This window comes from Penicillium citrinum (assembly GCF_028827155.1).
Source record: "Penicillium citrinum strain IBT 23319 chromosome Unknown utg000001l:1.0-4955037.0:1.0-4956770.0, whole genome shotgun sequence".
Classification (NCBI taxonomy): domain Eukaryota; kingdom Fungi; phylum Ascomycota; class Eurotiomycetes; order Eurotiales; family Aspergillaceae; genus Penicillium; species Penicillium citrinum.
The window spans coordinates 4453872-4481559 of NW_026622686.1; the positions used below are offsets into that span (position 1 = coordinate 4453872).

The 27688-nt window shown below is 47.5% G+C and overlaps 11 protein-coding genes across 11 annotated transcripts; 6 read left to right on the forward strand and 5 right to left on the reverse strand.

Moving 5' to 3' along the window:
* Window positions 1-587: 587 nt before the first annotated feature.
* Window positions 588-2628, forward strand: N7469_001683 (putative MFS transporter; the record flags this gene model as incomplete). The annotated part of the gene is made up of 4 exons (XM_056640603.1): window positions 588-919; window positions 1002-1430; window positions 1487-2244; window positions 2309-2628. 4 exons carry the CDS (start codon window positions 588-590, stop codon window positions 2626-2628), a joined length of 1839 nt encoding a protein of 612 aa, XP_056506360.1.
* Window positions 2629-2738: 110 nt separating this feature from the next.
* On the reverse strand, window positions 2739-6137 carry N7469_001684 (replication factor C subunit 1; the record flags this gene model as incomplete). Its single annotated transcript, XM_056640604.1, has 5 exons — window positions 2739-3316; window positions 3372-5722; window positions 5781-5868; window positions 5925-5949; window positions 6057-6137. The coding sequence occupies 5 exons, from the start codon at window positions 6135-6137 to the stop codon at window positions 2739-2741; spliced, it is 3123 nt and encodes a 1040-aa protein (XP_056506361.1).
* Window positions 6138-6399: 262 nt separating this feature from the next.
* On the forward strand, window positions 6400-7237 carry N7469_001685 (mitochondrial 54S ribosomal protein uL16m; the record flags this gene model as incomplete). The annotated part of the gene is made up of 3 exons (XM_056640605.1): window positions 6400-6457; window positions 6520-6984; window positions 7065-7237. The coding sequence occupies 3 exons, from the start codon at window positions 6400-6402 to the stop codon at window positions 7235-7237; spliced, it is 696 nt and encodes a 231-aa protein (XP_056506362.1).
* A 66-nt stretch (window positions 7238-7303) lies between these two features.
* N7469_001686 (uncharacterized protein) lies at window positions 7304-7882 on the reverse strand (the record flags this gene model as incomplete). The annotated part of the gene is made up of 4 exons (XM_056640606.1): window positions 7304-7395; window positions 7519-7647; window positions 7710-7768; window positions 7833-7882. The coding sequence occupies 4 exons, from the start codon at window positions 7880-7882 to the stop codon at window positions 7304-7306; spliced, it is 330 nt and encodes a 109-aa protein (XP_056506363.1).
* Window positions 7883-8435: 553 nt separating this feature from the next.
* N7469_001687 (replication factor C subunit 5) lies at window positions 8436-9794 on the reverse strand (the record flags this gene model as incomplete). Its single annotated transcript, XM_056640607.1, has 6 exons — window positions 8436-8463; window positions 8516-8571; window positions 8630-8728; window positions 8788-8956; window positions 9023-9645; window positions 9708-9794. 6 exons carry the CDS (start codon window positions 9792-9794, stop codon window positions 8436-8438), a joined length of 1062 nt encoding a protein of 353 aa, XP_056506364.1.
* A 636-nt stretch (window positions 9795-10430) lies between these two features.
* On the reverse strand, window positions 10431-13736 carry N7469_001688 (cytochrome c oxidase assembly protein; the record flags this gene model as incomplete). The annotated part of the gene is made up of 9 exons (XM_056640608.1): window positions 10431-10477; window positions 10537-10978; window positions 11052-11121; window positions 11197-11336; window positions 11700-11771; window positions 11948-12025; window positions 12151-13332; window positions 13464-13575; window positions 13675-13736. The coding sequence occupies 9 exons, from the start codon at window positions 13734-13736 to the stop codon at window positions 10431-10433; spliced, it is 2205 nt and encodes a 734-aa protein (XP_056506365.1).
* A 1227-nt stretch (window positions 13737-14963) lies between these two features.
* N7469_001689 (basic helix-loop-helix domain-containing protein) lies at window positions 14964-16355 on the forward strand (the record flags this gene model as incomplete). The annotated part of the gene is made up of 2 exons (XM_056640609.1): window positions 14964-15036; window positions 15145-16355. 2 exons carry the CDS (start codon window positions 14964-14966, stop codon window positions 16353-16355), a joined length of 1284 nt encoding a protein of 427 aa, XP_056506366.1.
* Window positions 16356-16956: 601 nt separating this feature from the next.
* Window positions 16957-17962, forward strand: N7469_001690 (uncharacterized protein; the record flags this gene model as incomplete). The annotated part of the gene is made up of 5 exons (XM_056640610.1): window positions 16957-17210; window positions 17288-17372; window positions 17432-17596; window positions 17652-17759; window positions 17816-17962. The coding sequence occupies 5 exons, from the start codon at window positions 16957-16959 to the stop codon at window positions 17960-17962; spliced, it is 759 nt and encodes a 252-aa protein (XP_056506367.1).
* A 1118-nt stretch (window positions 17963-19080) lies between these two features.
* N7469_001691 (uncharacterized protein) lies at window positions 19081-19743 on the forward strand (the record flags this gene model as incomplete). The annotated part of the gene is made up of 2 exons (XM_056640611.1): window positions 19081-19136; window positions 19206-19743. 2 exons carry the CDS (start codon window positions 19081-19083, stop codon window positions 19741-19743), a joined length of 594 nt encoding a protein of 197 aa, XP_056506368.1.
* A 457-nt stretch (window positions 19744-20200) lies between these two features.
* Window positions 20201-22248, forward strand: acuM (gluconeogenesis transcription factor RDS2; the record flags this gene model as incomplete). The annotated part of the gene is made up of 7 exons (XM_056640612.1): window positions 20201-20360; window positions 20517-20539; window positions 20694-20711; window positions 20827-21109; window positions 21171-21922; window positions 21979-22087; window positions 22238-22248. 7 exons carry the CDS (start codon window positions 20201-20203, stop codon window positions 22246-22248), a joined length of 1356 nt encoding a protein of 451 aa, XP_056506369.1.
* A 1018-nt stretch (window positions 22249-23266) lies between these two features.
* Window positions 23267-26619, reverse strand: N7469_001693 (WD40 repeat domain-containing protein; the record flags this gene model as incomplete). The annotated part of the gene is made up of 5 exons (XM_056640613.1): window positions 23267-24145; window positions 24225-24807; window positions 24863-25693; window positions 25750-26021; window positions 26083-26619. 5 exons carry the CDS (start codon window positions 26617-26619, stop codon window positions 23267-23269), a joined length of 3102 nt encoding a protein of 1033 aa, XP_056506370.1.
* Window positions 26620-27688: the final 1069 nt, after the last annotated feature.

Here is a 27688-nt window from a genome sequence, read left to right on the forward strand (position 1 = left end):
ACTAACTGTCGTATGCTGACCTGACAGTCCCTCGGTCAATCTTGTATCTTTGGCATGGCTGGATCGTACTTTCGACCCAATATATATACTTTTCTATGGTAAACCAACGCACTTCGTGTCTTTCAAAGAGCCGCGATGAAGGGCTAAAACTCTCAACTCCAAGTAAGCACTACACTACTGTACTTACTCGACCACGCTCGCATGCCCATAGTTCAGGTGAAATATCCCATAACCTTATGTTACTCAGAGGGGCGCTCAGCAACACCACGACACCCTCGAATCAAGACTCGGGTATAAGAATCCATGCATAATAGGAGACTACTAGCATCGTTGAACTCACGAGATGATTGGACAACGTCCGCCACAAGTCGCTGTCGCCGCGCAATGTCGGATGTGTCCCTCCACTTCTGTTAAGATGAGGGGGGGTAATCCATCTTCATGAGAATTTAGGGTTGGCCAAGAAATGCGGGGGTTCAATTCTTGAATGGTTGTTTCTCGCTCTGCGGTAGGGCGGATCCTCGCAAGTGCTGCAGCGAAGTATTAAAAGTCATTTGGTGGACTGCTCAACCCGCATTGACAGCACTATAATGGATGATTTCCCGGGAAGTGGGCATCATTCAGAGGCTTCCCCAGATTCTGCAGTTTTTGTGGGGCGTTACGATGATTTGCGACGCTCGGTGTCTGAGGATATGAAGGTATATACCAAAGCCATGCCCCATGGCTTGAAAAAGGTCCATTCCAGCTTACCTACCACTTTGAAGTCCAAAATACCGGTTGGACAACGCTCTGGTGTCATGGCATCTGAGCAGAAGAATGCTAAGGTTAAGGCACTAGGCCATCTCCGTCTACGCGATGAAGACACCAACGAGGTGATCCTAGTACCTACTCCGTCATATGATCCCAAGGATCCTCTCAATTGGTATTTATCGGTCGTAGCTCTCATCTTCCTGCAAGGAAGATGTTGTTGATATCTTTTCATATCCTGATTTTCTTTCCCATAGGCCAAAATGGTTCAAGCTCTACACTGCGGTGGCAGTATGTCTCGCCATAATTCTTTGCAACTTTCTCGCAGCTGGTCCTACACTTGCAATCCTACAAACCGCACAAGACTTCTTCCCCAATTGGCAAGAGACCGGCATGTCGGGGCCTATTGCAAAAACGGCTTATTTCTTCAATTGTACGGCTTTGTTCCAGGGACTTGGTAACCTGTTCTGGATGCCCTTGATAAATAAATACGGCCGTCGTCCAGTCTACGTGACTGCTTTCACGATCTACACCATCACCGCGCTATGGTGTGCTGTAGCAACACAATATGCAAATTTCTTGGTCGCTCGCATAATAATGGGGATAGCAGCTGGTGCTGGGGAATGTTTGGCCCCGATTACTATTGCCGATATCTTCTTCCTACATGAGCGTGGAACTATTACAGCGTAAGCATCTTTTGATAATCAAGTGTTGCCCAGGTGCCAATTTTAACATGATATAGTCTCTATAATGCTTCTCTTAATTTTGGCGTTGCTGCCGGTGCCATTGTCGACGGATTCATCGTCAAAGACTACCCATGGCGCTATATCTATTACGTTGCCGTTGCTTTAATCGGCTTCGTCACCCTGGTCGTCTATGCTACTTTTCCTGAGACGGCTTATATAAGAAACATTGCACCCACAGGTACTATCACAACCTTGAATTCATCAGGTGATCGCGTTCGACGGGGTATCAAAGTAGAAGAAGCTGGGATGGCTGGTGCTTCTGAAATCGAAATTGCGACAGAAGACGCAACAGCCGATACCAGCCCAGGCTGGATTCAAGGCTTGAAACTCTATCACGGTAAATTCACCAATGAATCCCTTTGGCAGATGACTATACGACCTGTAGGATTGTTGATTCTTCCACCTGTACTTTGGGCTACTCTGGTTATGTCTGTAACAATCGGCTTCATTACTGCTATAACCTCTAATGTCGCATCTGCATTTTCAACGGCATATGGCTTTGAAGCCTGGCAGTCGGGACTCTGCTTTGTTTCTGCCATAATAGGTTGTTTATTTGGTATTGTTCTTGGTGGACACTTTTCTGACTGGGTCGCCGACTATTTCACTCGCCGCAATAACGGTACTCGTGAGCCTGAAATGCGACTCCCAGCCATCATGGTCGGTGCTATCACTGGTCCATTAGCACTCGCACTCTATGGGTGTGGTATCAAGTGGCATATGCACTGGATAGTCCCTACTATCGGCATTGGCTTGAGTGAGTTCCGGTCTCTTTGTTGAAATACGTGCTGTCTTTTGTCAGACTAACATCAAAACATTAGTCAATTTCACCATTACCCAGGCCACCAATGTCTCCCTTGTGTATACAATTGATAGCTATCGTCCCATTGCTGGAGAGATAGTTGTTACGCAGTTGGCTTTCAAATCTGCTTTTGGGTTCCTACTTGGTTTTTATACAAACCCATGGGTAGAAAAGCACGGCTATAATGTAGCCTATGGCGAGATGGCAGCTATCTGCGGAGGCGTACTCATCTGCTGGATTCCGTTCTTCTTTTGGGGTAAAAAGATACGGCAACTTACCCTCGGTTGGTCGGCCATGAAGTGGGTAATATGGGATGATGACCGTGAAGTCGGAGAGTAACCCAGACTCAATCAATACTTCGGATATTCAAATCTAAATTCATATGCATTTGCAGAGCCAGTTCGACCAAACTGCAGTAAGAAAAAATAATCGTATTATACAAATTGCATCTAAGCCTTGGCCTTGCCTTTCCGGGCTTTCTTTGGCTTCTCTTCGCCATCGTCATCCTCTGCGGCCTTCTTCCCCTTCTTCTTAGGCGCCGCCTTCTTCTTTGGTTGACTGACATATTTATCTTTTTTGAGATCCAACTCTTCGTCTTCATCATCTTTCGCCTCCTCCACAACTTCCTCCTCGTCTGATTCCTCGATGGCGTCTTCAATATCTGGCTTTTCCTTGGGGCCCTTCTTCGGCACCACAACATTGCTAGCCTTCATGAATGGCAGAGGGTGTGAGCGTTGGTTATACAGGCGAGTGAAAGTCGCCTTGGTCTGCGTATCCAATTTGACATGAGATTGATCCATAGGTCCAAGTCCCAACTCCATCATAGCATCAAAATCATCTCGCGTCAGGAAATACGAGTCCATGAAGTCAATAACATCGTCCACGCTCTCCTTGCCAACATCTTGCAATTGTCGAACAGATTTTTCCCATAAAAGTGGCATATACTGCTGGCGGATTTCATCCCGATTTCCAGAGGTTCGAAGACGCATATGACCTTGAATCTCTTTGACGTAGCGGGACATTTTACCTAGAATGTCAGGGTTAGAAAAGAAAGAAACTAAACGAAGTACAATATTGCTCACCTTGTTTACTATTCTGACCAAGCCATGAAGTGAACTGAGACCGGTCAGTCATGTTGCCGTAGGCGAAGCTGGCCGGCCGAACAAAACTGAAAATGGCATGTGTTGGCATGAGACTCCATTGTTGCTGAGTTCCGTGAATCATACGATCAACAAGATCGCCATCGCTAATGCTGGAGGCCGCATTATCTATCAATTCAAGCTCTTTCAACCTCTTCTCTTTGCCGTCGTAGTTATTTGCGAGGCTAGGGCGAGTCCTGAGATAATTTTCCTGGAGCATGAGATAACTGAACTCATGATCGTTAAAGTAGAGTTGGGCTTTATCTTCCAAGGAGCTGGTCGAGCTTGGTGAGAACATCTGCGCACTCAGAATTTTACTGACAATATCCCAGGGCTTCAGAATGATGTGCTTCTCCCAAGCCTTCGACATTTGCTTGCCTTTGTCGAAGTCCATGTTTGCTTGATCGAGCTTGGCGGCAGACAACATGTTGATAACTTGGCGAATATCGGCATGAGTTCCTTCGATCAGGCTATCCAATACAGGACGCGGAATCTGCAGACCCTCCCTGAAGCAAATGGTGGACAATCGTGCGCGAATCTGTTCAATGGTAGGGCGGCGGAATGGAACATCGAAGGTAACGAAATCGAAAGGTTTCATCTTCGGCTGTCTTCGCTCATTGCAAATGAGAATTATGGGAATATTGGTTTTCTTGACAATGGCTGCAACGGCACCGACACCACCGCGGTCACCAGCAGACATACCATCAACCTCATCCATGATCAAGACGAGATTTTTCTTCCCGCTATCTACTTTTTTGCCATCTCCCGCGAAATAACCCTGAAGAGATGTCGTGTCGAGCACACCCAGAAGGCCAGTCTCAACGAGTTTCTTACTTCTGGTATCACTCGCGTTTGTTTCCACGATATCATAGCCTTCGAGCTTAGCCATCAGATGCGCGGCTGTGGTTTTACCGATTCCCGGGGGACCGTGAATCATGATCGCACGGTAAGTGCCAGATCCGTCCTTCCCGCCGGTTTTGAAGCCCTTCTTAGCATTTTGATGCCAGTTGCGTAGCCAATTTTGAATCTTCTCTACTGCTGCCTTGTTGCCGCAGATCATGCTAGCGGATGTCGGTGCATATTTGGTTGTCCAGAGTTGATCATTAGCTGCTTGAGGAGGCTGCGAAGAGGCTTTAGCTTTGACTGGACTTTGCTGACTTTTGTTTTCATTCTGCTTCGCCTTTGCTGCCTGTTGTTTCTTCTCCTCCGCGTCGATCTCGGCAGCCATTTTCTTGATCTTCTCTTCTTCGGCTTTCTGTTTGGCACCGAACTTTTCCGCGGCCTGCCCTGAACCGCCATTGGCAGGCAGGCGTCGGATCAGCTCGAATAGGCCATCTTCATTAATAGTCTTCAGGTTGAAATTTCTAATCGTCTCGAGTTTTTTAGGTCCGGCATCTCCGCCCAGAACAACGTAGCTTGTTTTCTTGCTCGGTGCCCCCGTAACCTTACCACCATACCGCTTGACTAATTCGGAGCCTTCTTCACGACCGAGGGTATCTAGCACTCCGGTGAAGACGAATGTCAAGCCTGCTAGACAGTTTTCTTCGCCTTGAGGCAGTTCCTTGGATCCCGATGTTGGGGGTGTACGAGATCGTTGGCCGCCAAATGTCCATTTTTTAGGCGGCTCGTCGCTCTTGGGGGGAGGCGAAGGAGGTTTGACCAGGGGGATACTGTCGAAGATTGCCTGTATCTCCGGGTTCTCGGGTTCGGCCTCCTTCTTTTTAGGGCTAGCTTTGGGCTTCTTCGCGACTGGAGATGATGTTTTCTTGGCTGCAGGAGCACGCTTCTTAGTTTCTTTGGGGAGCTCATCTTCCTCGTCGGTGAGGGCTTCAGACTTCCGTTTGCGACCTGCTCGCGGCTTCGGTGGAATTATTGGCAAATCTTCCATGACCACATCATCATCTTCATCGCCCTCCTCAATTTGCCGTTTCCTTTGTGTCCTTTTAGTGGCGGCGGTAGCCGGCTTGACGTCGAGCACTTCAAAATCGTCGTCATCATCATCGCTGTCACCCCCGGCGACATAGTCATCATCACCACCCTTCCCCGGCTTTGCATACTCCGAAGCGAAGATGTCATCTCCTCCAAGGTCATCGTCTTCAACTATAGTCGAGGTCTTCTTCGCACTCCGCGACTTGTTGACAGGAGCCTCTACATTCTTCTGGGTCTTTGGACTAGTGGTCTTCTCGGAGGGCTTTTCAGTTGTAGTCGAACCCTTGGAGGTTTGTCCTCGCTTTTTCGTAGATGCAAAGTAGTCTGAGGTCGTCGTGGCCTCGCCCTTAGGCTCTTCGGGTTTGCTATTCCCGGAACAATTAGCAAATCTGCGGAGGATGATCATATGAAGAAAAGGCGTACGGTTTGCTTTTGGGCTGCGCTTTAGGAGTAGCAGGCTTCTTGGACGCTGCATCGTCATCATCACTATCGTCGACTACCTTTCTGCTACCTGTCCAATGATTAACTTCAAATCTAAGTGACTGGTGTCGGAGATGGGTATCGTACGTCTCTTACGCGCGGCAGATGGATCCTTCATAATGAACGAAAACAGGTCAGTAATGCCGTTATCAAACCATAATATCAACGGCAATTGGAATTCTTTAATAGTTGAAACGTCATTCAGGCACCAGAGCTTACTTCCTTCTTCGCGGGCTTGGCCGCATCATTGGAGCCTTGACTTGGCTTGCCACCAAAAAAGCTTCTGATGTCAGACGGCATGGCGATAAACACCTATCCGTGTAGGCTTTCGAGGCACAAAGTCTGAGGTAAAGGGCGATTGATGGACGAAGCAGAACCTCGAGGTTTCTCCAGTCGCGCGGCCGGCGAGTTGACGCGCCGTAAAGACGGATGACTAAGGAACACGCTCACGTGCTCACTTTGGTCCTGATCGGGCTAGCGTGGGTTTGGCATCGAAAAGTGCCGTTGGCCTCGTAAAGAACCATCGTCTGCGCTTGATATCATCCAGTCCTCCACGGTCACAATGGGTCCTCAGATGAGATTGTTCGCGGGACCACTATCGGCCTGCACCCGCCCAACATGTATGAATTGTCCTTTCACTCGCAACTATCGCCATGATTCGAAACTAATTCATTCCGCGCAGGCCTGTCAAGTCCGCTAGCTACCTTTTCCCTGGCTCGATCCTTTTCAACCACTTCACCTACTCTCGATTGGCTCACCCCCAAGTTTGCTGAAAGGTCCAAGTCGCCTAAGGGCCGTCCGAAAGTTGCTACTGGTGGATCGACCCGTGGAACAACAGTGGTGTGGGGAGACTATGGTATCCGAATGAAGGATCACGACCGTCGCATGCCTTCTTCCGCCCTGAAGATCGCAGAAGAGACTATCAAGCGTCGTTTGAGAGGAATGAACTACAAGCTCTATAAGCGCGTCAGTGCCAACATCGGTGTGTACACCAAGGGTAATGAGCAGCGTATGGGTAAGGGTAAGGGTAAATTCGACTACTGGACCGTTCGATTGCCAGTGAGCCGTGTTGTCTTCGAGTTGAAGGGAGACATTCACGAGAAGGTCGCCCGTGAGGCATTCCGACTGGCTGGTCACAAGCTACCTGGTACGTTTTACGTGTTGGAGACAATATCAAACTGACAATCCCAGAGTTGGTATCGGGACACTTTAACTAATCTCTTGTAGGTCTCTGGGAATTCGTCAAGAAGGATGACCCTCCTGTCGTTGGTATCACCAAACTTGGTAACGGTGTTACTCTCGACTCCCTCAAGCGTGCTCGCAGAAGCCCTCCCCTTGGAAACAACGACCTTCCGACCCCACCACAAAGCACCTCCTCCAGCCCCTCTTCTTCTCAATAAACTGGTCCTGTATTCATGATACCTTGATCTCATGTCCACCCAACGCTTTTCCTTCCCCCTGTTGAATTAAGCCCCGACACCGGAACCGGGCCCATACCCTTGCTGTCTCCTCGATTTCGCAGCAGCTGCATCGCCTGGTGTGTCGTATTCCAGATCCTCTGTACATTACTTGTCAGTCTTTTGCGTGTCTTCCGGGAGCCATGAAAATCCGGCTTTACCCGGGAAGATCTTTTTGTCTCGATATTAGGAGTTTAGACACAAGGATATATTTTTGCATTTACCTTCGGACTCCTTCGTTATGCCCATCCCTAGTCTTTGTGCATCCGCGTATTCATCTCTACTCGCAGTGGATTCATTATCGGGTTCAACTCCCTTACTATTGAGCTGGCTCTGAGTATGTGGTTCTCCGCCTGGAGCTGATCAGCTATCTGTTCTTCTTCCACTCTCCCACGAATTGTAGACTGTCGCTCACCACCCAGTTGCCCAGTCTGCTTGTCTGGTGTTTTTGTGTAAATTCGGATGGATTCATATCTGGATATCAATGTTCAGTACGGCTATTGGGTGCACAATTCGTAGCAATCTAGGGCCGACATACTGGGTACTTTCCCCGCCAGGTTCCATATCAACTAATCTTGGGTCACTCATATTGAATGTCTTAATCTCAATGAGTACGAAATTGTATATCTTTAATGGTGGAAATTATCGAAAAGATGAGAAGAAAACCAGCCTGGACCAAGCAAATGTTCTTATGTGGTCCAGTGACGGGGATGTGATGACGTAGCTCCACCAGCTTTCTCCCGCTTCTTTCTACGAGAAAAGAAGACGAGTGTCACAATAAGGAATCAGTGAGACTAGATGATGAATTGCTCATTGAAATATTATGTGTTTAATACAAGTTGAGTTCGTGTTCAGGTGCTTTTAAGTTTCTTTTTTTGGAAGATGCAAAATGATAGAGGCTACTATATGCACAACTACGAATGTACAAACAGTACGCCAGATGAACCCACCACGAAAATGCCTTCATGCGCCTACAAAAACAATTACAGGGCAAGTTTCTGTATGCAAAGAACTGTCGGACTTCACGACATAAGGAGGGTATGAGCAGCATTTCGAAAGCGTATTAGATCAGAATTTGCCCTGATAGTGTACAATCGTGATTCATATTTGGTTTCTTTTGTGAGATTGAAAGGTCATGGATTTAAAATTCCATCATGCCCATCAAATATCTACCTAGGAGTTAGCATTGAGGCTGGAAACTGCTGATTTGAGTTATCTTACGTCTCATAGATACGCATGAATTTGGCCACAAAGGCTTCGAGGTGGAAAATCACTTTCTGTAGGCGGATTAGCTCGACGTCGAGATCACACAAGAGCCCTTTTATAGAGACTTACGCTTCCCAGTTTGATTCGGTGCTCATAGAATGCAGACCATTTTATGACTTCGGGTTTGAGAGCATCATCTACTCCTGCCACAAGCTTGAAGGTTAAAGTCTGCGAGACATATCAATTATTAAACTTTGCTGTAGTAGATTCATTATGAAAGCTCTGACCTTGAGGACGGTTGTTGGAGGAATACAGTGAGTCAGAAGATCGTAAAGACGAGAGCGAACCTGCAAAAGACACGCGGGTGACCGATCTTTGAGGATTTCGGCGGCTGTGACGTGAATAAGAGCTTCCCAGTCAGGCGGTGGGATTGGACTTTTCTCTGTGACTTTCTCACTATATTAAAAAGGCCAATTAGCTTTGGCAGAACTGCCAGAGTCAGCCAAGGAATGCGATACTCACTTCTGCGCATAAATAGACTCAAACATGAGCAGTGCCCGACGGAGATTACGCCCGCTCTCTCTTGCAATACGCTTGTTCAGCCCCTCGGCTTCGGTCCAACCTTCCTTCTTCGCGGCGATTCGAAGTGCTGAGCAGATATCGTTTTCTGTAGGGGCTGCCACCCTGACCAGCAGGGTTCGCGATCGAATCGGGGCAATGATGTTTGAGGTGCTGTTGGCCAGAAGAATCAAACGCAGATTAGGGCTGTACTTCTCCATCGTCCGTCTTAGTGCGGCCTGAGCATCGCGAGTGAGATGATCGGCTTCATTGATCACGACGATTTTGAATCGCTGCTTCGCAGACAGATCCACCTGCTGCGTCTGGGCTACTTCCTTCAGTAATTCCTGCACAACGACTCTGTCATAGTTTCCGACATCGGCAGGTGTAATTTCAAGGTGGTAGACGGAGGAAACGATGTTGAATTCGAGCTTTCGATTACTGGTCGTCTGGAAGACTCGAGCGTCGATCTTGATCTTTTCCACACCAGGGCCGTACAGTTCCTTGAGAGTAGCAATAATGCGCGTTTTCTTGCCTGCTCCAGAAGGTCCATATACTAGAAGGTGAGGAAAGTCTCCGCTTTGCGCCTGTGAAGCATCAATTGGTATTAGTTGATGTTGGATTTCAGGTGGACGGGTGGTGCATTTACCAACGATCGTAACCGATCAGAAAGCTCGGGATGGTATGTGAGCGCATCGAGCGACCTCGGACGCAATTTATCAACAAGAAGAGCCATTGTGAGATTGAGCTGATGGGACAAATGATGGATGAATTCAAGTTGAGTAGAAAATGCGGGCTGGGGACGCGTCGGGAACGCGCGCCTAATTAACGCTTGGTCCGTGCGTTCTGCTGCGTTGTTCCGTTGTTCGGATATATTTCAATTTAATATAGAAGAATAATCAGAAAAACTATTATCCTGATCTTTCCATGCACAATCTAAAATAGACTGAAGAGAAAAATTTACCAACCTTACCCCTGAAGCTGATAATGCCCATCTTGAGCAGTAGCCTTTCCCTTCACCCTGTCATTGAATGTTCATGATCATGAGCAAAAATACTATCACTGGCGAGGGTGGTATTATTGTGTAGGACTAGGAAGTATGGAGTCACTGAAGATTATCTTAAATCAAAATCCGGACCAATGGTACAATTCTTTATTTACACTTGTATTCTATCAAGGTTGACATATTCAAGGTTCCCTAACTCCAGGTTATATAGTACAGAAGCAGTTTTATGAGATGAGAGTCGCAAAGGTTCAGGAGGTTGAAACAGTCCCTTAAGAAAATTCTTGGTCCAATGAAGTTGTATCAGAGCAAGTTTCAACCCTTTTTCGCTGTTCAGAGGGCTACCAGGGTCTTTGACAGTGTAGCATATCATGATGGAATGGGCGTCAAAACTCCATTGTCATCATATTTTGCTTCTACAAGGTGTGTCAGCCGGCGAAATCAGCAACAAATAGCAGGGTCAGATGGTTCTTACTGAAGAAAGTATAAGACAAAGTGATAGTATCAATGCCCTTCATGTTTGGATCCGTAGCAAAGTCCGGGTCGATATAAAAGAACACAGGCATATCTACCGACTCTCCGGCATTAAGTTTTTGCTCCTCAAAGCAGAAACACTGGATCTTGCTGAAATAAGGAGCCACCTGGCCCGGAGTCACACTGTACGTGGCTACTCCAATGATATCCTGCGGGCCCTTGTTCGTCGCTGTGTAGAATGCCAGCGCGGTTTCTCCTGGCAGCACGCGCACCTCTCGTTGCTGAGGTGTAAATTTCCATGGGAGCACGTCAGAAACGGAACCATTGAAAGTGATACGGAGACGTCGAGAGTCTGTTACGGGCGTCACTCGGGCTGCGGTATCGCCGTCGCCATTGCGGTGGGTGAGAATTGGCTGACCGCCCCAGCCTGTTTGCTGGCAGATCTGTAATTGAAAAGATCTTGAGTTAGGATAGGTGAATTCGAGAGATTTCTAAGAGCATGTGTGTTTTGCTAACCATTTTGTAGAGAGGAACTGAGCCGTAGGCCAAAGCAACGGTTCCGAGAATAAGACTAATGGTATAATACCTAGAGAATTGACCGGTTATTATTACTTGGTTGATTTCCCACAGGGCTGAATTGCCAGCTGGAGCTTCAACTCACATAGTGGAAGTGTTGCGCTGCTGCGATTGCGGCGTGTTGAATGGTGCTGCGGAGGCATGGCGTTGTGCACGCAAGATCGAATTGCCTGAGAAATACCTCCTCTCTGCTTCAAAGATCCCTCTTCGAAGATATACGGGGCGCTGTGGGATAGTTCCAGTCAGTGCACAGCGCCCCCAGGAGGGCAATAGTCCACGAAACATGATCTGATGGTTTGAGATTCAACAACGGCGTCGATCATGCGGCGCGGACGATTGCAATTGAATTGATCATGTGATTCTTTTATCGATAAAGCATATCACGTGCTATTTTCAATCCCCGAAGATCCCGAAAAGAGCCTCATCGGGGCATACTCATTAACTACCATCTGAGATACTCATGAGACAAATTGGCTCTTTCTCTGGTCAGGAGCTATTTACTAGCTTTCATGAATTGCTCTGCAGAAGTGGATACATTACCAGGAGTCGTCCTAAAAAGTGGTTATTGAAGTGATATATTTTACGTACTAAAACTAATGATAGAAATAGGAAGTGACTTGTGTTGGGAATACTCAGGTAGGTATTGATACCCTTGAGATTCTATTGGTACAAATTATAATTAAAACATTTTAAAAAAAATCCAAGCCGATCTGTAAACTCGTAGGGAATAATAATAATAATACAAACACTAGACACCTATTTAGGTTGCCCAAATATTGCTCGAAGGTCATTAGTTCAACAAGCTGTTGGCAAGACGACCGAAGACGCCCCCGAACCAAACGAGGTCTTTCACGAAGACAAGTAATAAGAATAGCAGCACTTGTTGCAAAGGCAATATGCTCGCGGTAATAATACTGTTCATGGCAAAATGATTAGTATCGCATGACTATTTTCAAAGTTTCAAGAGAACCGCCGAGGCTCGAAAGAAGACTAAACTGTGTAACCCACGCGGACCGGGAGACGCGGGAATAAAACATACCTTTTTATCATACAACCGTGGCAGCACCGTTGCTGCAGCTCGAGGGGCCACAAACAATGCCAGCTCTTGGCGCTTCCGCGCCTTTTCAACCAAAACACTCCAACCACACATAAGGCATCCTGCACCTACGCAGAGACCGGAATCCCACATCTGCGGAGTGACTGTGTTCTTGTCAAAGATCTTAGGACCAAGTCGGGTTCGTGACAGGCAGACCCCGTAATAAAAGAGGCTCACGAAGGAAGCAAGGAAGGCAGATGACTGGGCACCCTCAGAAATAGCCCGGATGATAACCGCAGGGCTCTTCAACCCTCGTAGGCGAAGAACAATCTGTAATGGGATGTAGGTTGCACAAGCAAACTTGAAGGTTCTAGCAAAGCGGGAAACCGCGTGGATCTCACAGTTAGGGCCACAGCCCATATGTACCATTTCGCAAGGAATGGGGATTGTCTTGACTGGGTCTCCCCATTCTATGGGCCAATTATAGTCTTTGCACATAGATTCCATCAGAGGAGCTTGGCCTGTATCCTTTCCGTATACAAAAACCGCTCTGCGAGCACGACGAAGAGCCTCGATCAAGCGTGAGTCAACCTTGGCGACCTCTCCAATCCATTTCTCATAACTTCGAGGTAGTCTTTCCGGGAGATAAAACCAAGCCCACATGACTACAGCTGCACTCATGGCAAATACCCCAGCATCTGCCAGACCAGGTGCTATTGATTCAACAAGGGTCCAACGGTTCTGTGATGCACGATGACGGCGCCAACGACCCCATGCTAAACACGCGACCACGTCTACGGCTCTTGTGACCGTGAAAAGAGTGAGATCCATTGTCCTCCCAACCAGCTCTGGACGTGGTGGTCGCGCCAGCGCTTCGGCAGGGACCTTTCGAGGGTCATCTTGACCGACGGCCAGTTCTTTGTCACTTACGTCTTTCTGCGAAACCCCACGGGTTTTGTTCAATAAGTGAAAACTGAGCCATGCTGATATAAATGCAGTAACAAACTGGATTAATCGACGCAAAGGCGGAGATAATTGCAAGTCACTTGCAGTACGACCCTTGCCTTTGATCGAGATCAATACTCGATACAACAGCGCCGGTAAAAAGGTCGAGCCCCCAACCAAAGCAGCACAGAAAGTTGGAAAGCTGTTGATACGCAAAGGCCCGGCTAGAACCTGTGTCAACTATACAGTTTAACGGGTCAGCTCAACTTTCAGAGGTCACTTCATAGCAAAAGAGATACAATCAATTGAGCAGGAGGCGGGGAGACTGGAAACTTGGATGATCTCAAATAAATGAATGACTCGAAACATACCTCAAAAAGTTTTTGATTAGAATCCCAGTTTCTTGAGCCTAGTCGTCGCACGTATGAGAGGAATTTTGGGGTTACCGCGGAGAGATATCCTAATGCGTATGCGCGAAGGATACTGGAACTGGATCAGCAAAATAGTTCCCACCCGATTCCCACGGGTCTTGTAAACCCAATGGTTCTCTTTTGTTTTACCCCTCATGGAAAGATAACTTACGGTTGAACAACCCGGGCCCTAAAATGTCTATCATGGAGATTAAGTCGGACGACAGGATCCATTGTGCCGGTAAGCATATCCTGATCGGCGGGGGACTCGGATAAGCATCGCAGCCGAGTATAACGGCGCGCCAAGGTGTCAGGGTCGTCACGTCTCGATTCACGCGTGTCACCAATAAAATGAGATTGTCAGGTGTAGGGCCAGGGGGAAGGGGAAGTTGGTAATCAAGATAAACTTCCAGTGGGTTTGACCGAGAACTTGCAAAAACAGACCGAAATTTGGGTAGTATTGGGGTTTGTCTGAGAGAAGGAGAGAAAGAGAGGAGAAAGGGATCCTCTCGGTCTCGATCCTCCTGCACGGTCTTTTTTTGGGAAGAAGGAAACTTGAAAGAGATCAACCGTGGATATGTGTGTGTGTGTGTGACGAGATAATGTATGTAGAATGAACCTCGGCCCTTCAAGCGGAAGAATCCCCCGCAAGGTGAAAAGTGAGTGGGTGAATTCTTCAGGGGTCAGGGAAAGCAAAAGCGACGATCATCCGCGATATGAAAAAGAGGTTTTGCGGGGCTTGTCGGACCGTGGGCCACGGTGGAATGGAATGGGATGGGATGGGATGGGATGGGATGAAATGAGGATGAGATGCACACTTCACACGGTCCGAGTTCTAGAGTTCTAGTAAACTAATCTATATAAATACCTAGAAGTACATGAATATGCACCTAATTCAGATAAGTTCAAAAGTACACACGAGTAGACCATGCAATTGCAGGTGGAAGATGCCGAGTCACCGTTGTCCGATCGTACAATACAATACACATAATACCTACTATTCTCCTCACTAAACGACAGGTTGACCATACAAATCAATACGGTACGGTAAACTCCTTACGTTACGTCACGCGACCGCGGAAAATTTGCATGTGATCCGGTGCGATGTTGACGATGAAAGACACTCCACAACTCCAACTTTCCCCAGCTTTTTCTCTTCTCTACTCCTCCTCCTCATCATCATAATCCTCCTGTTCTGTTTATTGAGTCTTTCTTTTATATCCACTTAGTCTGTATCTGCCGTTGTCCTGATTCCGATATTCTCCGCCAAAGTCCAAGTCGGTGAACGCAGATCTTCTTTCGTCTCAATCTTATATCACACATTCATATTGGTTCCCCGGATTTTCACGAGGCATGATCGCTTGGTTCTCGTCATCGCTGTCTTTGATCGCCCAGTGCGATACTTTCTGACCCGATCCTTTCCTCTATTTCCTTCTTTCATCTCCCTTAACGCTTGTGATCATGAATGCTCCCGGTCCTGAAGTACATACACATACGGGACGAACCTCCCCTCCATCCGCGGGCCCATTTGGTTGTAAGTTTCATTCCATTTGGTTTCTTCTGTTACATTCGTTCCAGTGTGAAAATGCCTTATCTTTGGTCATCTTTTGTCATCTCTCAACTAACATTCTTACTCAAAAAGACTCATTTCTTGCACCGATGGATACCCCATTTGAACAGGCGCCCGCCTTACCCCCGGGCCCATCTCTTCTTGATGATAACGAATCCAATATGCTCGACAATTTTTTCACCACCATGAACTCTTCTAGCTTTTCAAATGACTTTTGGCTTCGTAGCCAGCAAGATAAGTCCTCGGGGATCCATTTTGATTGGTCCAGTGAACTTCCACCGACCTTCGAGGGCTCAACGACATCGCTTTCTCAACCATCCTTCCAGCAGCAACCCTTCAAGCCGGCTATGATGGCTGGGAATGGTACTGGTCACGACGTTTATGCAGCTGCCTCCATGCTCTATCACCAGAACGGTATGAATGGAGCTGAAATCGGCTCTGCGCTGGCGCAGCAAGCTTTCGCTGGTCAGCCTCTTTCATCACAGGCTCGACGTGCTTCACATCCCGTGGGCGTTGCACAGGCATCAAGTTCCTCGCCTACTCGAGCTCAACTGCCAACGGGGTTCCATACTTCCGAGATGCTTTTCGATGTTCGAGACCCCATTCCCGAAGATCAACATCCATCTCGGAAAGTGCGGGGCTTGCATTGGGGCTCCGATAACAGCTTTATGGATCAAGGGTATATTGCCCCGCCTGATCAACCAGACATGGAAACTCGCACGCGTGACCTTCTCGAACATCTGGACTGCTTCGAGCCACAGGCCAGTGCAGCCAATACTCGTCCAACGACCCCGGAACGAATGGCCGCTGCACATGCTCAGCGAGCCATCCTCCGCAACGCCGAAACAGAAGACCCTTCTCAGCCTCGTAAACGTCAACGGATAATCAAAGAGGATGAAATCCCGTCAGATGAAGAGGACGCCAGACTAGTTCGAAAATCCAGGACCCCAAGTAATGCCAAGGCGCGCCGTGCCTCCACTGCGACAAACTCATCGGCCAAGACGAGACTCACTCCAAATAGCAAAAACCCTCGTGAGAACCTCTCAGAGGAGCAGAAGCGAACCAACCATATCCTCTCAGAACAAAAACGACGCAATCTCATTCGGCAGGGCTTCGATGATCTCTGCTGTCTTGTTCCGGGACTCCGTGGAGGTGGTTTTAGCAAGAGTGCTATGTTAACTCAGGCTGCTGACTGGCTCGAAGAACTTCTACGCGGCAATGAAATCTTGCAGAGACAAATGGTAGAAATGAAGGGCATCAATGGTCTGATTATGCCACGATAATATGGACTCAGTCCTTTCTATTTCTGACGTGATCATGACTTTATAATGTTTCATTTGACGCACTACTTGGGAGATTCAGGCGTATCTTCTCGGTTTTCGAGCGGGTTATCGGGTTAGCGAGTTTGCGGTTGGGCAGGTTGGGAAGACGCGCTCAGGCAGAGGCGTTACATTTATATTTACATATATACCATGCACGTTTAGGGCGGACATTCTTGCGGTTGCTCTGTTTAATTTTCGATACCTTGTTGCTCTGCTGTCATTTATCATACCGCATATATTGAGGTTTAGTATGGACCGGGTCCTGCTACTCTCGTCAGAGTGTCCAATACTTGATTTGCACTCTGTCCAATGACGAATACATAAAATTGAAAGACCCATAGTTATTACTGATAGTATTATCAATAAAACGACTTCTATTTGACACATTTCACGCAATTTATTCTATCTTAATCCACTATTTTGGGTTGAGGGATCTACACTGCGAGTCTGTGGAGTGCGCGTGGCCCACTTTGTTTTTCGGCCGACGCGCCAAACTCCGCATTGCAGCGAATTGCATTTCACTTCATCAACATTCACCACCCATCATTTCGTTACGCCCAAAATGCCACCCAAACGAAAGCGCACGACCGAGAACGAGAATTTAGAGAATCTATCTAAACGATATGCTCATCTGAAGCCGCAAGTTCGTCGCGTCCCCGAGAAAACCATCAAGACGAAATGGGCACCTCTTCCAGAACCGGTCCAGGAAAAGGTCCGCGAGCTATTTCATTCACTGGAGAGACCGGTGATTATGCGTAATAAGAATGAGCAAAAGCGAATCGAGGCCCAGACTGCGGTGCAGGCCGTGGTGCGCAAGTACGTCTACAAATGAATCACTCCTTAATGCGTTATTTCAAAGGAGAGCGGCACGAGAGTTAATACCTGATCAACAGTCTCGAAAAGCGATTACCGCGAATGCCATTCCCTCCTATCACCAAAGACTCGAATTTTGATTTCGAGTCTGCGCTCAATGAGCATGTACGTGTTGCGTTAGTTATCAAGAAAACAGAAGAAACCCTTCGCTAAACAGCCTCTAGCAATCCCTCGAAGCCAATCTGTCCATCATGAGTGATAGTATCAATCTTTTGAAATCCGAAATAGCCAAGGAACAGGCACTTCTAGCCAGCGAAAAGACAGCATTACATGAAATGGACAAGAACGCCAAGAGAGCGGATGCTGAAAGGAAACGACAAATGAAGAAAGTAGGGGAAACAAGTTTGACCTGGAGTCGAATGCCTAGCTAAACCTCATCTGCAGGAACATCCCGTTCTCCGACAACTGGACAATCCCGAGGAAACACAAGATGGCCCATCCTCTGAATTTACCCTAGTAGATGGGAAAGATAATCAGGTGGATCTAAACGAGGTACGATCTACCGGAATTGCGTTTGCTGTGACTCAATTGCGTTGACAATTACCTAGTGGGACGACGACCCGGAGATCCAGACCCTGATGAAGCAACTCCACGGCCATCTCCAATCCATGCAAAACAACATCACCCCGCTTACAGGGCTGAGAGAAGCCCTCACCCGATCACAAGCGGCATTAGATCTGTACTCGAATGATTGAATCCGCGGCTCATTTGATGAACTCCAAGATCTGGCAGATTTTGAGCGTGCGCGGCTGGGGTTGTCTATCCATTTTCTCTATTGACCGTCTGTGCGAAGAGCACATGTGAAATCACAAAGCCCGAAGGATTGAGATTTGCAGTAATTGTAATTATGGTATGGTTGGCCATCAGTCCATCTCCCGAGGCTCCAATCATTGTTAGTGCGGTCAGATCGCTTCGCTACATGTGAGCCGCGCACATCAGCTTAGACTGCGTCCGAGGTTTCGCCGCAGCATCAACACACAGGCACTGTATCACATCTAAACAGATCGTGAGGGCTGTACTGTTAGGTACACGATATCAACCTCGTGCTTTTCGTCGCCCAAGTGCTGCCTTTTGCCTCGGGATACAGTCCACTGTGGCTTTTGGTTGATTGTTATGTACCAGCTCCAAGTTTTGAGTACTCCATGCATTGAGAACTATGTGGACGAACATATTGTTTTCCATTCAAATATTCTTATCCTATCTGTCAAAGTAGCAACTTCAAGTTGAAGCTGAAAAGGTTCAACTAGGATCGAGAGAGGAGAGTGCACTCTTTTTCAAGGACTTGCTACCGTGGAAAACAGCACGAGAGTACAGAGTCAAGCTTGTCACGTAAACTTCTGTCAGCTCAGATCTACTAGATCTACTGATAGCTATTTTTGAAGATGTGTCTACACATCTACAGAGGTATTGGCTCCACGTCCCTTTGTACATTAAGCCTTCAAGTATAGGTATACTTGAAGGCTCCGCTAGCAAGTTGGCCCCCACGTCAGTGGACAGGTGGACACGGAATATAAACAGCCCAAATCCATGGTCCTGCGATGATACTTCTCTATGTATTTTGCCTGATGATTGAATCAAATACGATATGGCCAACTCGCAAGTCTCGCGAATCCCTAGCTCTTGGAATTGGTCATTGGCGTTGTGCTGTGGAATATCTCTTTTGACTGGGATATTATTCTCCCAATACCATGCCGAAAGTGACAGCTCATGGCCTTCTCTCCAATGGTTGAGGCGCAAGTCAGACAGTGCGATTGTCCCAGATTGCCGGAAATCAAATTATACAACACGGATCCTCATGTACGAGCCCTTCATGATGCATATAGAAGGGTTTCTATCGCCGGAGGAGCGTGAATATCTTATCAACGAGGGGTAAGCGGATCTATATGGATCACGAAAAACTCTGAACCTCGAGTTTAAAGATATACTTACACATTCTAGGCAAGACATACTCCAACCATCCCTCGTCCTTGATAGCAACGGCGCCAAAGTCCTAGATCAAGATCGAACCAGCAGAAGCGCCTTCATCCCTTTGAACGACCCGGTATCTCAATGCATTAGAGAACGAGCATCTGAGATCCAGGGCCTTGTTAATCAGCGACAGGTCGAAAACCTGCAAATCACAGCCTACAAGCAAGGCGAGAAATATAGTGCTCATTACGATTGGTTTGATGGACGAGTTCATCCTAGCGCGAATCGAGCATCAACCTTTTTCGTCACTCTGGAAGCGGACTGTGATAATTGTGGAACTAGATTTCCTCGGATTCAGATTGATCAGAAGCTTCGAAACTCGTACTGGTGTGATTTTATTGATTGTCGTGATTTGGAAGGGCTTACTGTTCATGCTGTGCCTGGTTCTGCGGTTTTTTGGAGAAATTTGAATGCTTCTGGGATGGGGGATGAGATGACATTACATGAAGGGTTACCACTGGCAGCGGGGACTAAGACTGGTTTAAATATTTGGACTCGGGAGTATTAATATTTGTGTAGATACCTATATACTGGGTAGTATAGGTATACTAAATATCCACTCGGCAGTGTGTACTATGTATACTCATGATGCTTCTACTTAATAGATGAGTAGTTGTCTGATATTGTAGCTACTCCAGTATGATATTGCTATCATACATTTAGAAACCTGCGCATTTTTAAGTAGAACAAAATATAGAATGTAACATATCATCTTTTATTATCCTATTTCTCTTTTCAGTTATACAATTCTACAACTCTACACTGATTGAGCTGCTTAACTGCTTGAATGCTTAACGGAGCAGATCGGAGGGGAAGTGACTCCGCTTTTTTGGAGTCCCGATTTCTCCCCCACATTTCAACTCTTCTTCATTTCACATCCACGTTTCTTTTACACTTCACTTCTGCAATGTCTGCAGGCAGCCATTTAAACCGGTTCTTATAAATACAATACAATTCAACCCAAAATGACTGATAAGAATACTTCCGACAAACCTGCCAAGTCCAAAGGCGACGCAGGGAGGGATGCGCGCGTCAAGGACTCTCCGGCTGCTGCTGCGGTCAAATCCGAAACTACTGGCTCTGGTAGTCATTCCAGCCCAAAGAAGCGTCGCAAAGTCAATCATGGTGAGTTGTTCATTTGCGCCTGCGTATGCGACAGGGGTTCTATGCTCTATCTCTCACGGAGCTTTTCCCCCGCTATGCGCTGTGTTGCGCTCTCCCCGCGGGGGCTAGGGACTTCGAAGAACATGCCATGGGCTAATAGTTTCTCTCTTTTCCCAGCTTGCGTCTATTGTCGTCGCTCGGTAAGCTTCTCAATTTTAAAGATTCAATACTATCAGATCCCTGCGCAACCCCCGGGTTTCCCCAAGTGAATCAATCTCGCTACCTGTCGGTGGCGGGAATCCCATCCGAAGAAGCGGGTTGGCTAACTGAAGACTTGGTGGTCGCGTGGGACAGCATATGACTTGTGATTCGGTACGACCTCTTCCCCGTTTGATTTCTGATTCTTCGTGACATGGCCTATGCAGCTGGCTGTTAGTGGCCTTCTGTATGAGATGATCTCCCTGCTGACCGGTGACGACTTGTGTAGGAACGGCCTTGTACCCGATGTATAAAGCGCAATATCGGACATTTATGCCACGACGAGCCCAGAGAACCCACGAAACGCCGTGAACCCGAATCGACAGCGGACGAGGAAGCCTCGTCCAATAATGATCTGGTCAACGTTTCAAATATGCCTCGAAGTGTCGACGTCTCGGATGCTGCCGGTCAGCAAATCCTCGCGGACGGTGCAATGGGAATACCCCCTTCCACAGTCCAACCAGAGAATATCACTTCGTCTGGTCAAGGCCTTGATGCTAACTCTCAGTCAAGTAAGCCTATCTTGCGATGGAGGTTTTCGTGAGTGGATTCCGCTGACTTGGGAATATCTAGTGATGGCGTACAATGACTGGATGGGTGGACAAAACCAGTTTCAAGACATGCACTCACTCCATCCGTCCTACATGTTCAATGCCCCAGAGGTTACTAATGAATACAACTTGCTTGGTGATTTTCTCAGCAACAGTCTTTTGGACGACGGTGCGATTTTCCCTGATCAAAATATGAATGGCATCTACTCGGATCCATCCCTGATGAGCTCGATGAATAATTCATTGAGTGCACCAAACGGGATCCAGCCATCACAGCTCGCACCTCCGGCGCATAACCAGCCACCACAAGGTGACTCTATTCAGCGACCCACATCTACCGTAGGGAATGACAAGGCCCGCGAGACATACTACATGACCGCCGCAGATCCGTCAGGATCAGACCCTCCAGAGGAACGTATGAACAAGCTTTTGAAGGCGAAGTATGATGCCGGACTCCTGAAACCATTCAACTATGTCAAGGGATACGCCAGATTGAACCAGTACATGGAAAAGAACATGCACCAATCATCTCGGCAAAAGATTCTCCGACAGCTCGACAAGTTCCGGCCGAAGTTTCGGGAACGCATGCAAAGCCTCACTGATATCGAATTGATCCTGGTCGAGATGTGGTTTGAGCGCAGTCTGATGGAGTATGATCGTGTCTTTGCTAGTATGGCTATCCCTGCTTGTTGCTGGCGAAGAACGGGCGAGATTTTCCGCGGTAACAATGAAATGGCGCAATTAATCGATGTGCCAATTGAAAGTCTACGCGATGTGAGTATCTAACTAACTTAAAGCGAGGTATATGAACGAGCTACTAACTTTTCCAGGGAAAACTTGCCATTCACGAAATCATCGTCGAAGATCAGCTAGTCAGCTACTGGGAGAAATTCGGTGCCATCGCCTTTGACAATACACAAAAAGCAATGCTCACCAGCTGTACGTTGAAAAGTCCCAACACAGATTCAACGGGCGATGGCATTCAATGCTGTTTCTCATTTACAATCCGCCGTGATAATCATAATATGTAAGATCGGCCCCCGGAGAGAATTCTAACGCCGTGCATTAGCATATACTGACAACGTCTAGTCCATCCATGATTGTTGGTAATTTCCTTCCTACGCAGCGTATTCATAAGTAGTCGTGGGCGTTGAATGGTTTATTGACTATGGTCCCTTTCTTCATGCTGGTATCCATCAGCTATAAAATGTTGAATTCGATTTACTGGATTTTATTATTGATTCCCCTTGAACAGCTTCTTTTCTCACTACGCACATTTAGTGTACAATATTTGATTTGTGTCAAGTTTTCAATTCACTTCAATTCTCTACAGGTGTATTGACACCGTGAGTTTCATTCAACCTTGATGAAATATGAAAAGTTTCTTGTTGGAGTGAGTTTTATTTCTGGATACTCAGTCGAAAAGCAAGATTAGATCCTACTTCTGCCTCAATGACAAGGTTGTCATTGAGGCAGAAGTAGAATGAGACATGATCTAAGCTGCCTTAAAAGCAATATGGGCACCTGCCTACCCATATTGCTAGGTATAAGTTCAAAAGATAAGTTACAACTTATAGCAAGGTTGCTATTAACCAGGTGGTTATGCAAAAGACCATTTTCCTAAAATCAATCTACGCCCTGGAATGTGAATATATAAAGTATGGACTCGTAATACTAGATTGAAATATTGGATGCATTGTCTGAATAAATGTATGCTTTAAAAGGATAAAATATAGACCGAGAGACATGATCTAAGCTGCCTCAAAGCAATATGGGTATCATCAGAAGAAAAGGTAAGAATATCGAGTGAGTCACCTACACGATAGACAAGAAAAGAAAGATGAAGTGAAAAGAAACAAGATGAAAAAGGAGAAATGAAGAAAGAAAGTCAGGACCGAATCATCTGAGATTGATCTGAAAAGGGAAATCCAGCGAGAGAAAATGGTGTTGCACTTTGATCAGCAAAGGCAAAATGGAAAAAGAGAATAGTAACGCCCGCAATGCAACACTTCATACAGAAGTGAAGAAGAAAAGGGAAAGGAGAGCAGAAAAGTCCACTAATGCAGAAGGGCTTTTGATGATGAGAAAGAAAAATGAGATGAAAGGTCATTGACCCGATTATAATTCATCCGCATTCGCGTCATATGAACGACTTCTCGAAACTTGTCGCAAATTCTTCTGGCGGAGAAGAGGAGTGGATGGCGCGTGACGTGGATAATGCGGCGAGCGAGAAGAGATGGATGAATAGCTGGGTTTGCGATCAAGATCTTTGCCACTGCTATCAGTCTCGGTCTCGGCGCTTTCGTCGCTATTCATAGATCGGGCATTAACAGCCCGGAGAGTCAGAGTCAATTCTCGCTCTAGATCCTTCTGCGCCAGAACTTGTTGCCCGGAGCCATTGAGCTTCTTTCGGTACGCCCGTAGTGTTCGACACACTTGCTCGGTTGACATTTCAAGACTCCCGAATTCGCTCCGGTGGGAGGGTTTGGCGCGTGAACGGAAGTCTGAAGAGATGCGACGACTGGTACTCCGCGTACCGTGGGGCTTTTTGGCGACTGAAGGCCTCGACTTTGGGCTAACGGGAGACGGTGATCGGCGGGTTGGCTCGGTTGGAGTGAAGACAGTTGGTGAGCGACGATTGGGAGGTGATGGTGTCTGGGCTAGGGAATGGTTCTTCAGGTTTGAGGGCGTGAGAGACAATTTGGACATCTTACGAGTTAAGGTCGGGGAGAGTTCGCGTGCAGGCGTAGGAGTTCCAAGAGGGCTTGGATTGTCAGGTCTTTGGAAGCCAGCCAATTCGCTACGAGAAAGCACCTTTCGAAGTGGTGGTTTCGCTGCTGTGGCCTCTTTTGAAGGGCCATCTTCATCGCGGCCCTGACCCGACTCTGGAGGTGGTTGTGGTTGAACCGAGAGATCCCAGATCATGACTATACCATCTATACCAGCGGAAATGAGATTTCGCTTAGGGGGGCATGTCGTCCTCTCGATTAGGTAGCTCTAACAGCATCACGTCGCTGACACCCTCTGTGTGGCCAAACTCTCCAGTCAGCAATTGATCTCTTTCAAGATCATATACTCTGATTGACTTGTCCGTGCCAGAAACTCCAACCAGTAGTTTTGGGCTTTGGCCTGGGATCTCAGGAGCAACAGTCAGGGCACTCATGATAACGGCGTCAGTGGCCTCGGAGTCGGATGCTTTGAAACAATGTATTTGTCGACCTGAAGGTATGTCGAACTTCGAAATGCAGCGGTCCATGGTGGACACAAAAAGGATATTTGGATCATCAGGGCAAAAAGTCATCGAGACTGGGGAGGCTTTCAGAGTGATGACTCTGGAAATAATGTACGCAACTGAGGTCGCGCCGTCTTCCTCGCGAGTCGCACGCTCTCGTACTAGAATTGTGCGATCTGCAGAGCTTGAGAGCAGTCTTTCGCCATCGTTCATGAACATCAGCTGGTTGACTGCCCCAACATGGTCGTCCATCGTTTGGATTAGATCCAAACCTGACTCGGTCTTTTGAAAGAGTTGCACCATCCGATCTCGTCCTGCAGATGCGATCAGGCAGGGCTCGCCTATTGAATGGATAGCGATGTCTGTGATCTCGGCTCCGTGGGCACGAACATCAGTAGCACAGGCCCAGGGTTCACGGGAATAAACCCTGTAATAACGATGAGTATTGTATTTGCAACAGGGAAAAAGGGGACGAAACAAACCTTAGGACTCCATATTTATCCCCAGAAACAAACCATTCCGCATCCAATGGGGCCCGCAGCACTTTCAGTTCATTCGCCACATCTTCGGTCTCGCAATTCTGCTCGAGGGTCAGAGTTTTGAAATCTAGGCATTTGCCCAACGAATCCCAGAAGATCACGGATCCGTTGCGAGACCAGGTGAAGAAGCTCGCTGGGAATTGAGGTGCATCAAGACGACGAATACCAAGGACCGGGTCTCGATGAGCTGGCATCGAGGTGTCACCGTGCTCTTGTTCACCTTCGTCTCGAAGTCCCTCAATAGGATAAATGTGAATTTCGCGACTGGCTTCCACAGTGATCAAGTGTGAAGAGAGGGACCCCATGCATGTGATTGCAGGTATTTTGCTCTTCTTATCCACTACAATCTTTTCGCGCCGTGCTGGTGACATGGGCGTATTCAGAGTTGAGGAACGCAGAAAGTCGAATGATAATCGTTGCATTTTCCTCCCACGTCCTCCCAGCCATATAGACTCACGATCAAAGTCAACAGTCAACGAGGTTATAGCAAAGCCAACTTGAATAACAAGCTGCAGCTTTTGAGATCCTTCGCGATCATCGAGAAAGCAAACGGCACCGGATTCTGAGCCCACCACAGCTTCCTGGTCGGAGATGCTGCTGGCACAGCTGAAGGTGCTGTCGCTTAACGAGCCTAAAAGACAGTTTCTTCCAGAAAGGGCTTTTGGCGCTGGACTTGGAGAAGGGACTGCGCCATCCACATTCAGTCGTGACTTTGTCGGTGATACTGGTCGGGAGGGAGGAAGTCTCCAAACCTTGACATGACGAACTCCGGTTCTAAGAAAACATCAGCTGATTGTGAAAGAGAGCTCTAATTCTCGCATCCAACGTACGTCACCAGAGATTGCCCGACCCAGCACATGTCACGGACGAAGGAAGTGCACTTATTGACAGAATGTAGTTTGGCCGAACCATTCTTGAGGTTGATTGCCCATATAAACAAAAACCCATCATTCACGTTACCGAGTGTAGCCAAGTACTGTGAATCGGGGCTAAAGGCGAGACTTTGTATTCCAAACGTGTGGTCGTTGAGGATAGAAAGAGGGACGTCGGGTAAGGTATCACGCGCGGTTGAAAATATCAGCACTCGTGGACTATAACCTGTCTATTCAGAGTTAGTCTTTTGAACAATCATCCACAATCGGCTGCTGCTGTTGCTTTCTCACCTCTCCTACAGCGAGGAATCTTCCGTTCGGGCTGATCGAAACGCTGGTAACTGCTTTGACCCTTTCTCTCGAAGACCAGACCCGCGGGCTACCGCCATCACCCGCATCACTGGACGGAGAGCCATTTGGGACATTGAGATGGGGGTTGGATCGGATATGAGACAACGATCGTGTTTTCGGGTCTGGGGTAGCTGGCGGAGTAGACTGATTGTAGAATGAAGAAGTTGGGTTGACGCTGGTGGCTGAAGGACGAGCTCTGAAGAAGCGCTGGCTCAAATTGCCGGCATCGTCGATCTCAGCAAGAACAGCCGCGGAGCCTGCGCAAAGAGCGAAGCTCTTGCTCTGATCATGGCTTGAGAAGCCATTGGGTGTTGTGGTAGTGGTGCCAATGACTGTTTGCAGCGATAGAGACGACTGATGAGAGGCTTTGCTGAGCGAACGAGTACCTGGGCGCAAGACGGGAGAGTTTGACGGAGTGATCTTCAGGGAGCTGCCAGCGAGTTTGCTTTTAGCACTAATTGGCGCGGTGGTGGCCATAACCTCGGGGGACTACAGCGTTGGTTCAGAGTCCCCTGAGCGCGCGAGGTTGGATGTCCATCCGCAGACACATTCGCATTCAAAAGCTAGTTGTAGAGGGTTCGAGGGGATGCGAAAGCGTGGAGGGGGAAAAAGTTGAAAGGAGGCGGGGGGAGGTTGGATTAAGTGGAGAGTGGTGGCTGGTCCAGAGCTTTCAGCTTTTTCCTTAAGGTCCACCAGGTCAGCTGCAAGGATGCCCTCCTCTCACAACAAAATCTCGTGGGGAAATGTAAAAAAGAAAGAGACCAGAGACAGAGGGGAAAAACACAAAGACATGGAGCCCATTCCACGCTAAGACTGTTGATCATTCCAGACGATCAACAAGAATCCGACGAACCTGTGTGGAGCTCGCGAAGTAGATGTGAGATCCACCATTCACCTTGCAATGTGAGACGGTGGCATGAGAGTTTTATTGATCTTGAGGTCTGCAGAAAGTCCGCCTGAGGTTATCCAGAGCATATCTCCGATCTCAAGGTTTGTTCCATGCGGTAGCTCACTAGTGCTGCGATGAACCGGTGGGTCGCGATCCAAGCTCCAATTTAAATGCGGTGGCGTAACTAATTGATGGGATGGTGGACTTGAATGAATTGTGATGCTTTAAAAACTGTTAAATTTGGAATCTTTGTTGCCAGAGGTAGACCAACTGAGTCTTTGTCTGATACTTAGTGAGTAACCGGGGAGTCAACAGCGAAAGTCGAGGTTGGCCTGGACGTTCGAGTGTCACGGGGTAAATAGACACGTGAACACAGCATAGTCACAGCATAGTGTACTCGATGGTCTATATTGCTTGGTTCGACTGTAATTTCGAGCTGAATTATACTTGGTCGAATTGTAAATGGTTCTTAGATACTCTTGTGTGTTTCTTTTACTGTTCCAATCAACTTGCGAATGAATGTAAACAATGGCTAGTTACACTAACTAGATAACTTAGGGTTAACTAAGTTAGTTAATATTTTCTGCCTGACTATCCAGGCAGAACTCTTTATCTTATCGTATGAGCTTGACGTGGAAATTCTTCCGTTCAATACAA